This window comes from Dendrobates tinctorius, unplaced genomic scaffold, assembly GCF_039654945.1.
Source record: "Dendrobates tinctorius isolate UK_male_01 unplaced genomic scaffold, ASM3965494v1 ptg000258l, whole genome shotgun sequence".
NCBI lineage: Eukaryota > Metazoa > Chordata > Amphibia > Anura > Dendrobatidae > Dendrobates > Dendrobates tinctorius.
Window position 1 is genome coordinate 3,236,047 of NW_027361925.1, and position 15,615 is coordinate 3,251,661.

Genomic DNA, 15,615 nt, shown 5'->3' on the forward strand with positions numbered 1-15,615 from the left:
TGTAATAAGACAGTGTCCTTCTTCTTAGCATTGCCGACCGTACAATCAACCAATGGTAAAGACACACGTACATTAATCTATGTCTGTCACCCACAGAAAATACTTTATTTTCAGTTATCATTGGAGGCAATAATAAATCTGACCACAGCAAGTTTGGCTTTTTTTGGTATATCTAGCTCTTGGTTGTATGCGATTTTCGTATCAATTTTTTTACATAACCGCGTATGTGTTAAACTCAGTAGATGTCCTGTTCTCATCTATTTTACCAGGATACAATCAGTCAATGTAATAACAGACATGGCTCCCGATTCATCAAGACCAGCTTGAATAGCTGTTTTGCCTATTTTGGTGAAACTGGCATTAATACAAAAAGTCTCCACATTTTTGTGCAACTCCGAATTGTGGCATAATCACATTGATGTATTGGGGCTATGGTCTTCTGAATGTGACCTTATACACAAACATGAGTTTTCTGGCCACAAATTCATACCTTAGGAAAGTGGTCCCCAACCTTTCTTACCCTGAGAGCCACATTCAACTCCGAGAGGGTAATGAGGTGTACACAGTCCCATAAGTAGTAACATCCAACCATCGACCCCAATCCTTCCACAGAAATGACGACCAAAGCCCCCCAATATAATGGCAGGCAGAGCATCCATGAGAAATCACACGGGGGCAGTACACCTATATAGGGGTCTCCACGTTACCACCATTCTGTGTTCTAACATCGAGCACTCCCACCACACTATCCCATCCAGCTTTAAGCCGGCAGGGCCATCTTCACTCTAGCTTATAAAAATGGCTGGCATATGTACATCCTGATCTGCTGATCTCTGCGGGGCTTCTCATAAAAGTCACCATCTGAAGACCAGCTCTTCATAGCGGTTTACCAGACACGGTGCTAATGCACATAGCTGGCAGAAAGCCATGAGCCACAGCTCACAGGCCGAGGAACCTCAGAAGAACATTGGATGCAGTCTTCAGTCACAGCACCGTTCTGCAGACGAGTATGGAGTAATCTACGGGAAAGTCACTACCAGATCTGTGGACCCTTGTTATAAAATCAAGCGTTTGCAGGAGTTGGCAGTGACCGGTAGGTCCATCCCTCCAGGTGGGCTGTAAGGTTCTAGTACAAGTCCTGTCCAGGCTCCTCCAACCAGGAGGTAAACCTTTCTGATACCTTTACATTTGTAAACTGGTCAGAATAAATCCCAATGTAAGGGACATGAGCTGGAGAGTCTCTGCATAATCATCACTCCATTGTACAAAAAATGAAAGAAATTTGAAAACTACAAACATTTTGTAAACCATGTTTATTATTCACAATACAAAAATGTCCTTAGAAGAAAGCGTGTAAAAAGCATCCTATAGCCATGATGTTCAGGAGACGAGCATCGTCCTGCAATGTTCAGGAAACAGGAGCGCTGACCATAACGTGCTGCGATCAGGGCGCGAGTCACGCCATACGCTTCAGGTTACCTGAAAAGAAAACAGATGATGGGAAGAGTTGGGAAATATTATGTTATTTCATCAACAAGCAAGTGAATATAACCATCAGGTGGACTTTCCTTAGACTCTGTAGCACTGTAGGGTCATGGATTCAGGCATTGATTGCTCCCTGTGTCCTTTTGTAGTATAATTATAATAATAATGAAAGCATTGCTGAACACCGGTGTTATGGGCTCAGAAGAAATTCTCATCCTCTGAAAGGAAAATTGCCAAACTTTTCATTGATATAAAACTACTAAATAACGGGAAAAATCAGACTTCTGCAAATGAAGAGAGGAAAAGAGGAGAAAAAAGCTCCCATTCACAATCTGACAGTTGTCTCAATGTTCTGTTCTGACATTGTGGGACCAATTCATTAAAGGGAATCTGTCAGCAGGGTGTCCCTATGTAATCTGAGAGCAGTCTGATGTAGGATGAGAACCCGATTCCAGCCATTTGTCACTTATTAGACTGTGTTTTGCTGCTACAATGCAACCAATGTTTTATCAGCAGGAGATTATCATTACAGGACACGTGCAATATGGTCCAACCATGCTCCCCTCCACCACTGATTAGCAGCTCTGTCACTATACAGTGTACACAGAAAGCTGCCAATCAATGATGTGGGCGTGGTTATACACAGAAAGCTGCCATTCTGTGGTGTGGGCGTGGTTATACACAGTAAGCTGCCAATCGGTGGTGTGGGCGTGGTTATACACAGTAAGCTGCCAATCGGTGGTGTGGGCAGAGTTATACAAAGAAAGCCGCCAGTGGTGTGGCAGGTATACACAGAAAACTGCCAATCTGTGGTGTGGGCGGAGTTATACAAAGAACGCTTCCAATCAGTGGTGTGGGCGGGGTTATACACAGAAAGCTGACAGAGGGTGTGGGAGGGGTTATATTCAGAAAGCTGTCAGTTGGTGGTGTGGATGGAGTTATACACAGAAAGCTGTCAATCGATGGTGGGGACGGCATTATACACAGAAAGCTGACAGTGGTGTGGGCGGAGTTATACACAGAAAGCTTCCAATCAGCGGTGTGGGTGGAGTTATATACAGAAATCTGCCAGTGGTGTGGGCAGGGTTATACACAGAACGCTGCCAATCAGTGGTGTGGGCGGAGTTATACAAAGAAAGCTGCCAATCGGTAATGTGGGCTGAGTTATAACCGAAAGCTTCCAATTGGTGTAGGCGGGGTTATATCCAGAAAGCTGTCAGTGGTGTGGGTGGGGTTATACACAGAAAGCTTCCAATCAGTGGTGTGGGAGGGCTTATATCCAGAAAGCTGCCAGTGGTGTAGGCAGTATTATAGGAAGGTCCAGCTCCAGAAATTAAAATCCAGGATTTTTATTGAATCATATTTAAAATAAATTCATGGCTGCTTGTCTAAGAGCACTTGTGCTCGAAACGCGTACAGAGATCTGGAGAATATCCCCATGCGGTAAATCTTGACGTTACTTGATCACAAGCAGCCATGAATTTATTTTAAATATGATTCAATAAAAATCCTGGATTTTAATTTCTGGAGCTGGACCTTCCTTTCTTTTCTTGGATTCTATTATACGTCCTGGCAGAGACGTGTCCGTGCTCAGAGTCTTTCCAACAGTTCTTATGAACTTATAAAAGGTGAGCTGAAATTTATCTTTCTCAATAGTAGGCAGGATTATACACAGAAAGCTGCCAATCGGTGGTGTGGGCAGGGTTATACATATAAAGCTTCCAATCCGTGGTGTGGGCGGGCTTATATCCAGAAAGCTGCCATTGGTGTGGGCAGGATTATACACAGAAAGCTGCCAATCGCTGGTGTGGGCGGAGTTACACACAGAAAGCTTCCAATCAGTAGTGTGGGCGGGTTATATACAGAAAGCTTCCAATCGGGGGTGTGGGCGGGATTATATCCAGAAATCTGCCAGTGGAGTGGGTGGGGTTATACACAGAAAGCTTCCATTTGGTGGTGTGGGTGGGGTTATACATATAAAGCTTCCAATCCGTGGTGTGGGCAGGAATATATCCAGAAAGCTGTCAGTGGTTTGGCTGAGTTATACAGAAAGCTTTCAATCAGTGGCATGGGCGGGCTTACACAGTTCAAAATCTCCGCTCTGCCAGATCTACAACAGAGAAAACTGACTGTCACAGCAGCTGCGGCACCCAATATACAACGTGACAGATCACTGGAATGAGGGCCTCCGTATCATGCAGCTGTCAGATTACATAGGAGAGAGATGCTGACAGATTCCCTTTAAGAAGGATCTACGAGTAGAACTGGTGCATCTTCCCAATGACTACTTCAGTCAGGAACTGGAGTAGTATTTTTGGTACAAGAGACACTGGCACTTTTGCTAAATCTGACCGACAGGCATAACTACGCCTCTTCCCCAGCCAGGCCCATTATGGCAGAGCGGCTTCAAACTGTGAGACTTTTCAAAGTATTTTTGCAACATTTTTCTGAGGTAAAAGCTGTGATGAATCGGTGCCTATGACTTGTTGGAAAATGGTGTATTATGGTGAAAACTCTGATCCTTGTGACACAACAGTGATACTCTGTGCGCAAACATTTCATTAACAGTACTTTGCGTAGTGCAAATGATTAGATGAGCCTTTCCTGCTGCACTTTCTTATGGTGGATTCCATCTTTCTCACACCCCGACTCCCAGCAACAAGCATGGCGGAGGAGTTGGTTTTCTCCTGTCATATAACAGTTCCATCTCCTCAATTCCACTGCCACCCTGCATTACTCTCCCTTCTTTTGAGGAGCACTCTGTCCACATCTACTCCCCCTTCAACTGGCTGTAATTTACCACCCCCTAGGGCCAGCCACCACCTTTTATGATCACTTCACCACCTGGCTACTTCATTTCCGTTTTGCTGACATCCCCACTATCATCGTGAGTGACTTCAACATCCCCACTTACACTTCCCTCTCAGCTGTCACTAAGCTTCTATCTCTCACTTCCTCCTTTGGCCTTGTAAGGGCGCGAGATAGAATTACCTCCTTGCTTCCCTTCCTCTAGTAGTTTTCCATGTGTTGATGTGTACATGTGCTAATGTTGGTAATGTCTATGATTAATATTTGCGTTACTGCTACATAGTAATGTATTACTGCTCACATTTATGGTACTGCCACATTCATAAATATCTTACCATTCTTTGTAGAACTATATTATATTATGTTCCTTTATTGTAATACTGTATATAATATAATGTGATGATGTGTACTAATGCTCATGTACAGTTTAGGGAAAGTAAAGTGCATCCTTTTGGGACATTAGAGAAGGGCACCTTAGTATTATAGTTCTTATAGATAAGGGTAGGTGTAGTTTATTTGTGGGCCACTAGATGTGAGCATACTAGTGAGCACTGTAGGTATAGTTTATAGTATGGTTATAGGGGGATTAAGTATAGGAGGGGCTGCCGGGTGGTAAGATAGAAGCTTTTAGGAAGTTAGGTTAGACAGGGCTAGGGTGCCTGAAGTGTACACATGGGCTATAAGCCCAGACAGCTTGACAGCCACATATCGTTAAAATCGCTGCAGCCCACGTTATCCATGGCCATTGTACATGATAGCAGTGGGCCAGAACAGGGTAGGAAAGATGTTGCGACTCATAGCCTGGGCGGATGCCTTTAGAGCAGGAGTCAGTTGGACTGAGGAGATGAAGAAAGTTGGAGCTTCGACGAGAACGGTACAGACGGGCCAGATGCTTTACCAGAGGCAACCAAACCAGGTGACTGATGATTTCGAGTCTGGGGTGAAACAGGCGGAAGGAATTGTCATCACGGCGAGGTTAGGCCAGGAAGAACTGGGAAGCAGTCTAGGATGGTCCGGTCCAGGCGTGTGCTGCACAGAAGAGACAGCAAAGCAGGGAAAGATGAGGAAACAAGTAAATTCCATGATGTGCCAATTGTGGATGTAACGTGTGAAGTATTAAGAGAATGTTCAAGTTATCCTGGACTGTGTCTCCTTTACTGGGGGGTCGCCTGGAAGAGGGACTGTCGCAGCCTGGGAAGTGCCCAGAGGGACCTGAACCTGGAGATGCAGGTACACTGAGAAGAATACAGTTTTCTGTAGGGGAAGTTCGGGACACAGATGCTTCAGTGTCTCTGGTCACGACTACAGTCCTGGCCTCCCCTTACAGCCTCACTCAATGGTCCTCCACAGCCAGTGACAAAGATGGCCACACACGCCTCTGTTCCCTATCTTACCACAACCTTCTCAAATTCTCTTCCCTTTCCATGTACACAATACCCACTCCACAAACTTGCACACTCTCACAGAAATCTCAAACACCTTGACTTAGAAAGAGTGTGAGTCCCTTCTGCAGCTATCGAATTGGTTCCTCCTCTCACACATACCAAAGCTCACACAAGCAACAGATAACTCCGGCACATGAGCATGACTAAAAAACTGAGCAGGCTTCCAGGTTGCTGAGCCGAGATGGAAAAGATACCATTCCAACAAGCACTTCATCACAAACAGTCCCTCACCACTTCCAAGCCCACATTCACTGCTGCACAGTAAAACTACTTCTCATCTCTCATATCCTCTCTGTCTCACAACCCTAAACAGCTATTCAGCACTTTCACTATTCTCCTCCATCTCCAGCAAACTCCCTCTCCTCAGCTGAAGACTGCCCCACAGCCTCTCCTCATAACTACTTAGTCATCTTCTTCCAAAACCGGCTTCTCCGCCATTACAGAAGATAAACTTTCCGCTCTACTCTCCAGATCACATCTCATTACCTGAGCACTTGACAAATTCTATCCCACTTCCCAGTCTTCATTCCAACTCTAACCCCCATCTCTTCCACCTATCACTAATTGTTTCCTCATACTTTAAACATGCCTCGCTCACTCCTATCCTCAAATAGCCCTCTCTTGACCTAACCTCTGTGTCTATCACCCCATATTACTTCTCCCCTATGCCTCAAAACTACTGGAACAGCATTGTCCATCTTGACCTGTCCTCCTGCTCCCCCTTTGACAGGTTACAATCTGGCTTTGACCACATCATTCCACCGAAACTGCCCTAACTAAAGTCACCAATGATCTACTAACCGCCAAAGACAAGCGAAACTACTCTGTCCTCCTCCTCCTGGACCTGTCCTCTGCCTTCGACACAGTGGACAATTCCATCATCTCTTGGCATCACAGACTTAGCCCTATTTTGGATCTCTTTATACCTAACAGACTGGCCTTTCAACGTATCCCACACACACACCACCTCCTCATCTTGACCCCTATCTTTCGGTGTTCCCCCGAAGGTTCAGTTCTAGGACCACTACTCTTCTCCATCAACACCTTCGGCCTAGGACAGCTCTTTGAGAGCTAAGGGTTTCAGTATCATATCTATGCTGATGACACACAGGTCTCCCTCCCTGGACCAGATATCACTTCCTTACTAACCAGAAGCCCAAGATGTCTGTCCTTTATTTCATCCTTCTTCTCTGCTTGATTTCTAAAACGTAACATGGACAAAATTGAATTTGTCATCTTTCCCCCATCAGACCTATCCATCAAAGTCAATGGCTGCTCACTTTTCCCTGTCTCGAAAGCTTGCTGCCTAAGGGTAACCCTTGACTCTCTTCTTCATGCAACATATCCAAGTTTTTTCCACCTCCTGCCGACTCTAACTCAAAAATATTTCCCAGATCCGTACTTTCCTTAACCAAGAATCTGTGGCCTCCCTTCTAACACTATTGCACCACTCCAATCGATCCTAAACACTGCTGTCAGACTAATTCACCTGTCCCCTCCACTATTCCCTGGCCTCTTCTCTCTGTCAATCCCGTCACTGGCTCCCTATTGCCCAGAGACTCTAGTTCAAAGCTCTAACCATGACATACAAAGCCATCCACAACCTGTCTCCTCCAAACATCTGTGACCTAGTCTCCAGGGCTGAGGAGTCGGAGCTCATTTTGGTGGAATTGGTATAAAATGGACCGACTCCGACTCCTAAAATATATAATAAATTGGGTACAGTAATTCAGTGCAGAATGTGCTGAATATTTTTTCACAGGAATTTGGGAAAGTTATGAAATGTCCTATAAATGACTGTTCTATTCCTGATCTAAGGCTACATTCACACACACAGCGTTTTTCCTGCATTTTTTGAGATACATTTTCAGCTGAAAGGTTTTTGAGCTCATAGATAATGTTTTCAATAGCAAAAGCAGATTAGAAATCTGCTCTATCCATTTATCCATATCTGTCTATCCATATCTTATCTGTACCAAAAAAATGAAAGCCGGGTAGCACACAGACTAACACTCCTTTTTTTTTTATAACACCAGTCAGGTACACCTCATAGCTGCCCAAAAGGACGCCCAGGACAGGCATTGCTCGTCCTTAGTAACACATCAACATCAATTGATAGTTGGAATAAATAGACTGCATTCATCACATCTTCTTATGTTGCAGCCTTTATTTTCAAGTGTAGGGGTGTGCAGTATGAGGTTCTGCAGCAGCTGAGGTGTGCAGTATGAGGTTCTACGGAACACGGAGGTTCTGCCCTAGGTTTGATCCTGGCTACGCCCATGGTGTGAATGTAGCCTGAGGATCTAGGGTTTGTCAAAGCCGAGTTAAGTCATAGTGTATATACACACACAGTACAGACCAAAAGATTGGAAACACCTTCTCATTCAAAGAGTTTTCTTTATTTTCATGACTATGAATATTGTAGATTCACTCTGAAGGCATCAAAACTATGAATTAACACATGTGGAATTATATAATTAACAAAAAAGTGTGAAACAACTGAAAATATGTCTTATTATTCTAGGTTCTTCAAAGTAGCCACCTTTTGCTTTGATTACTGCTTTGCACACTCTTGGCATTCTCTTGAATGAGCTTCAAGAGGTTGTCACCGGAAATGGTTTTCACTTCACAGGTGTGCCCTGTCAGGTTTAATAAGTGGGATTTCTTGTGTTCTAAATGGGGTTGGGACCATCAGTTGTGTTGTGCAGAAGTCTGGTGGATACACAGCTGAGATAGTCCTACTGAATAGACTGTTAGAATTTGTATTATGCAAGAAAAAAGCAGCTAAGTAAAGAAAAATGAGTGGCCATCATTACTTTAAGAAATGAAGGTCAGTCAGTCCAAAAAATTGGGAAAACTTTGAAAGTGTCCCCAAGTGCAGTGGCAAAAACCATCAAGCGCTACAAAGAAACTGGCTCACATGAGGACCGCCCCAGGAAAGGAAGACCAAGAGTCACCTCTGCTGCGGAGGATAAGTTTATCCGAGTCACCAGCCTCAGAGATCGCAGGTTAACAGCAGCTCAGATTAGAGACCAGGTCAATGCCACACAGAGTTCTAGCAGCAGACACATCTCTACAACAACTGTTAAGAGGAGACTTTGTGCAGCATGCCTTCATGGTAAAATAACTGCTAAGAAACCACTGCTACAGAAGAGACTTGTTTGGGCTAAAGAACACAAGGAATGGACATTAGACCAGTGGAAATCTGTGCTTTGGTCTGATGAGTCCACATTTGAGATCTTTGGTTCCATCCACCGTGTCTTTGTGCGACGCAGAAAAGGTGAACGGATGGACTATACATGCCTGGTTCCCACCGTGAAGCATGGAGGAGGTGTGATGGTGTTGGGGTGCTTTGCTGGTGACACTGTTGGGGATTTATTCATAATTGAAGGCATACTGAACCAGCATGGCTACCACAGAATCTTGCAGCGGCATGCTATTCCATCCGGTTTGCGTTTAGTTGGACCATCATTTATTTTTCAAGAGGACAATGACCCCAAACACACCTCCAGGCTCTGTAAGGGCTATTTGACCAAGAAGGAGAGTAATGGGGTGCTACGCCAGATGACCTGGCCTACACAGTCACCAGACCTGAACCCAATCGAGATGGTTTGGGGTGAGCTGGACCGCAGAGTGAAGGCACAAGGGCCAACAAGTGCTAAGCATCTCTGGGAACTCCTTCAAGACTGTTGGAAGACCATTTTCGGTGACTACCTCTTGAAGCTCATCAAGAGAATGCCAAGAGTGTGCAAAGCAGTAATCAAAGCAAAAGGTGGCTACTTTGAAGAACCTAGACTATAAGACATATTTTCAGTTGTTTCACACTTATTTTGTTAATTATATAATTCCACATGTGTTAATTCACAGTTTTGATGCCTTCAGAGTGAATCTACAATTTTTATAGTCATGAAAATAAAGAAAACTCTTTGAATGAGAAGGTGTATCCAAACTTTTGGTCTGTACTGTATATATGTTATCAATATTATAGTGTATTACATATTTACAATTTATTACAGTTTTGTGTTCTAAAGTTGTATTCCAATAAATACAGTTATGGCCAAAAGTATTGACACCCCTGCAATTCTGTCAGATAATACTCAGCTTCTTCCTGAAAATGATTGCAAACACAAATTCTTTGGTATTATTATCTTCATTTAATTTGTCTTAAATGAAAAAACACAAGAGAATGAAGCAAAAAGCAAAACATTGCTCATTTCACACAAAACTCCAAAAATGGGCCAGACACAAGTATTGGCACCCTCAGCCAAAATAACTGCGACCAACCGCTTCCGGTAATATCAATGAGTTTCTTACAATGCTCTGCTGGAATTTTAGACCATTCTTCTTTGGCAAACTGCTCCAGGTCCCTGATATTTAAAGGGTGCCTTCTCCAAACTGCCATTTTTAGATCTCTCCACAGGTGTTCTATGGGATTCAGGTCTGGACTCATTGCTGGCCACCTTAGAAGTCTCCAGTGCTTTCTCTCAAACCATTTTCTAGTGCTTTTTGAAGTGTGTTTTGGGTCATTGTCCTGCTGGAAGACCTATGACCTCTGAGGGAGACCCAGCTTTCTCACACTGGGCCCTACATTATGCTGCAAAATTTGTTGGTAGTCTTCAGACTTGATAATGTCATGCACACGGTCAAGCAGTCCAGTGCCAGAGGCAGCAAAGCAACCCCAAAACATCAGGGAACTTCCGCCATGTTTGACTGTAGGGACCGTGTTCTTTTCTTTGAATGCCTCTTTTTTTCTCCTGTAAACTCTATGTTGATGCCTTTGGCCAAAAAGCTCTACTTTTGTCTCATCTGACCAGAGAACATTCTTCCAAAACGTTTTAGGCTTTTTCAGGTAAGTTTTGGCAAACTCCAGCCTGGCTTTTTTATGTCTCGGGGTAAGAAGTGGGGTCTTCCTGGGTCTCCTACCATACAGTCCCTTTTCATTCAGACGCTGACAGATAGTATGGGTTGACACTGTTGTACCCTCCGACTGCAGGGCAGCTTGAACTTGTTTGGATGTTAGTGGAGGTTCTTTATCCAACATCCGCACAATCTTGCGTTGAAATCTCTTGTCAATTCTTTGTTTTTCATTTAAGACAAATTAAATGAAGATAATAATAACAAAGAATTTGTGTTTGCAATCATTTTCAGGAAGAAACTGAGTATTATCTGACAGAATTGCAGGGGTGTCAATACTTTTGGCCACAACTGTATATGTGGGAGTCGGTGTAAGGGAAATTGAGGAGTCGGAGTCGCAGGTTTGGCTTACCGACTCCACAGCCCTGCTAGTCTCCCGGTACTTACTGTACCTGCACGCAACCTCCGATTCTCACAAGATCTCCTTCTCTACTCCTCTCATGTCCTCGTCCCACAATCACATACTAGATTTTTCCAAGGCATCCCTTCTACTCTGGAACTCTCTCGCCCAACATATCAGGTTCTCGCCTACCAAAGAAAATTTGAAAACCTGAAGAAACACCTCTTCCGACAAACCTACAACCTGCAGAAACCCTCGCTCCACTATTCCACTGCATGACCAGCTCTGCCCTCACCTTCTGTATCCTCACCCATCCCTTGTAGACTGTGAGCCTTCGCGGGCTGGGTCTTCTCTCCTCCTGTACCAGTCGTGATTTGTATTCTTCATGATTATTGTACTTGATTTTTATTATTTTACAAGTAAAGCACCATGGAGTAAATGGTGCTATAATAATAATGAGGATGTGTTTTTACTTGACTGACTACTAGGGAGAAGAGTGGAATTTCGGGGTGAAGGACTGACAATACAATCTGCTCCATACAAGCTGGTATCTAGCTGGACTGTAGACTGCTGTTACACAGCTACATCTCAAAAAAAAAAAAAAAAGTAGAAATTAAATACAAACAAGAAACTGCACATAAAGAACAGGAGCAGAGGACTTAAAATCAAGATTTCAGCCAAATTCTAATGACATTGAATATGAAGTTCTGACAATCATTACAGCACTGTTTCGTTTCCTGCTCCGACATTTTATTTTTGAAAGTTCTGATGCAAAGTCTCCGTTCACCTACAGAGAACTCACTAGATGGTACAGTTCTGACTGCCTGAGTCCACTCCGTGGTCTGCAGGGACTGAATTGTCTGTGTCCACCCCGACTGAATGCTTGTCTGACGGTTTGTAGCCAACCAGTAGTTTACATGGATTAAATGCTTATCTGACTGCTTGCATCCGACCCCTGATCTGCAGGGACTGAATGCTTGTCTGAATGCGTCTGCCCCTTGTTGTGCAGGGACTGAATGCTTGTACGATTGCCTGCGTCCACCCCGTGGTCTGCTTGTGGACTGAATGCTTGTATGATTGAGTGAGTCCACCCCTTGGTCTGCTTATGGGAATGAATGTTAGAATCTGTGGTCTGCTTATGGACTGAATGCTTGTATGACTGCCTGCGTCCACCCCATGGTCTGCTTATGGAATGAATGCTAGTAGGACTGCCAGCGTCCGCCCCCTGGTGTGCTTAAGGAATGAATACTTGTATGACTGCTTGCGTCCACCCCGTGGTCTGCTTATGGACTGAATGCTTGTATGATTGCGTGAGTCCACCCCGTGGTCTGCTTATGGAATGAATGCTTGTATGACTGCCTGCATCCACTGAGTGGTCAGCTTATGGACTGAATGCTAGTATGACTGCCTGCGTCCACCCCGTGGTCTGCTTATGGAATGAATTGCTTGTATGACTACCTGCGTCCACCCCGTGGTCTGCTTATGGAATGAATGATTGTATGATTGCGTGAGTCCACCCCGTGGTCTGCTTATGGAATGAATGCTTATATGACTGCCTGCATCCACCGAGTGGTCAGCTTATGGACTGAATACTAGCTAGTATGACTGCCTGCGTCCACCCCGTGGTCTGCTTATGGACTGAATGCTTGTATGCTGGCATGAATCCACCCCGTGGTCTGCTTATGGACTGAATGCTTGTATGATTGCATGAGTCCACTCTGTGGTCTGCTTATGGAATGAATACTTGTATGATTGCGTGAGTCCATCCTGTGGTCTGCTTATGGAATGAATGCTTGTATGATTGCGTGAGTCCACCCCGTGGTCTGCTTATGGAAAGAATGCTTGTATGACTGCCTGCATCCAGCGAGTGGTCAGCTTATGGACTGAATGCTAGTATGACTGCCTGCGTCCACCCCGTGGTCTGCTTATGGACTGAATGCTCCTTCCAAGTATGATCGTTGCTTTCATGCTCCCCTTGCAGTGGCTGTGGGCTGTCAGAAGATTTTGTCTTTTGGGTCTATATCAGAAAAATTCACCTTCAATTCCTAACAGATGTTTTATGAAATTTATCAGCACAGAATTTAAGAACTTCAAGAACCTCAACACACTAATCTCAAAGCAATAATGTACATCCGATGGAAGACCATGCAGCTATTATGGGGCCATAATCACATGGGATATTTAGGGTACAGGCGTGAATGGTTCTTTAAATCTAAATCAGTCAATACAATATATATTGTATTGGGTAAAAAGAAAAACTCACTAACTGGCTGCAAAGTTTGCATCAATCTGTGCATCGTTTCTTATTGCTAGTGGGTAGCAGCATATTTGTTCCAGATTTCCCCGTATACACTGCAAATGGAAAAACCTGCTATGAAATGTCGCGTCCACAAGCTGCATAAATGATGAATGGATACTGTCCTGCAGGATACGGTTTGTTGTTATAAATCAATGAGACATACATTCCTGTTGCAGATTTTCACAGCAAATGACACTTGTTGGAAAGCTTAGGATTATAAGAAACCTACAATATTCCTGTGTAAAGCATCAGATTTTATTGCAAATTCGGCAGTAAATCACAACAGACGTTCCTGACTCCACCAGAAAGTGTTTTCCAGAGAATTCGCCGGATTTGGGGCCCAATTCTTAAGTCTATCTAAGAATTCAAACATCTGTGTGACAGGGTTGGCGTACGGCCCAAGATAGTCTACTCGCCGGTCTCCTACCCTGAACGAGTGTCTCACTGGCAGGAGAGATCTGCAGAGTACTGACCCTGAACCGTCTTAGTACTTGCACAGATTGTCCAGTCCCTCCACCATGGAGCATCCAAATGTGTCATCGCAAGGACATCAACCCAGTAGCAAGACTGGAGAAGCAGGAGAATGGCCAAAGCCCTACACAGTGACCTACAGCAGAGTAATGGTGGGCATATATATATATAATAATAATCTTTATTTTTATATAGCGCTAACATATTCCACAGTTCTTTACAGTTTGCACACATTATCATCGCTGTCCCAATTGGGGCTCACAATCTAGATTCCCTATCAGTAAGTCTTTGGAATGTGGTAGGAAACCCACGCAATCTCAGGGAGAACATACAATCTCATTACAGATGTTGTCCTTAGTGGGATTTGAACCCAGGACCCCAGCGCTGTAAGGCTGCAGTGCTAACCAATGAGCCACTGTGCTGCACATGACCAAACTGTTAGACACAGCCTCGATGAGAGGTGTCATGGGGGCCTCTCAACCTGTAGTGGTCACCTGACAGAAGCGAGAGGGTCACGGTCTGTGACTGCCTGGTTTGGTGGTGGTCAGAGATGATAGTGGGAGACATATCCTTGAAAGATCGAACAAGTGTGATATACTGCCCGCTGTCACATCAGACAATGGCTGTGAGGGTTTCATCCTGCCACTTCAAGCTGCACATACGGTACATTGAAACATCACCGACAATGAGTGATCTTAACCCCTTCATGATGGAGCCCTTTTTTGTTTTTCGTTCCCCTTGTCCAAGAGTCATAACTTTCATTTTTCCATCAATATGGCCATGTGAGGGCTTGTTTTTTGCGGGACAAGTTGTACTTTTCAACGACACCATTGCTTTTACCATATAGTGTACTCAAAAACTGGAAAAATATTCCAACTGCGGTGAAATTGCAAAAAAAGCAATCCCACAACTGTTTTTTTAATTTTTTTTACCATGTTCACTAATTGCGAAAACTGACCTGCCATTATGATTCTCCAGGTCATTAAGAGGTCATAGACACCCCTCTGCCTTTGTATCGGAGACCCCGTGGCGTGACGTGGGGGTCCGATGTTGCCATGGTGAGCTGGACCGGGTCATCAGAGTAAACTTGCTGATCATGCGCAGTGCATGACCAACAAGTCTCTCTGTCAGGGCAGCGCTGACAGCGTCTATAGCATGCAAATGCTGCTTCATCTACATGCCATAGAAGCGATCAGCCTGCAAAAAATGATTTTCCCATAGTCTGATTAAGTAAAAAAGTTAGGGAAAAGTAAACAAATTTTTTGTAAAATAATTGTAAAAATATTTAAAAAAATAATAAATCAATATATATTCTCTCTCTAAATAAACATTTGAATGAAAAAAACAAAACAATAAAGTACACATATTTGATATCGCCGTGTCTGTAATGACCTGCTCTATTAAACTGTCCCATTAGTTAACCCCTCTAGTGAACACCATAAAAAAAGGCAAAAAACAATGCTTTACCATCATACCGCCAAACAAAAAGTGGAATAACACACAATCAAAAAGACGGATATATAAACATGGTACCGCTGAAAATGTCATCTTGTCTCACAAAAGACAAGCCGCCATACAGTATCATCAGCGAAAAAATAAAAGTTATAGCTCTCAGAATAAAGTGATGCAAAAACAATCATTTTTTCTATAAAATAGTTTTTATTGTATAAAAGCGCCAAAACATTAAAAAATTATATAAATTAGGTATCACTGTAATAGTACTGACCCGAAGAATAAATCTGCTTTATCAATATTACCACACACAGAATGGTATTAAACCCCCCCCCCACAAAAGAGATTCATGAATTGCTAGTTTTTGTTCATACTGTTTCCCAAAAATCAGAATAGAAAGC

The 15,615-nt window shown here is 43.7% G+C and overlaps 1 protein-coding gene across 1 annotated transcript in view; it reads right to left on the reverse strand.

Annotated features, from left to right (window-relative positions):
* Positions 1-1,298: 1,298 nt before the first annotated feature.
* The window catches only part of HDAC8 (histone deacetylase 8), a 71,245-nt gene continuing 56,928 nt past the window's right edge, over positions 1,299-15,615 (reverse strand). The window contains exon 11 of the mRNA XM_073558787.1: positions 1,299-1,479. Within this exon, the coding sequence (XP_073414888.1) occupies positions 1,457-1,479 (23 nt within the window). The 3' untranslated portion in view covers positions 1,299-1,456. The remainder of the gene's footprint in view (positions 1,480-15,615) is intronic.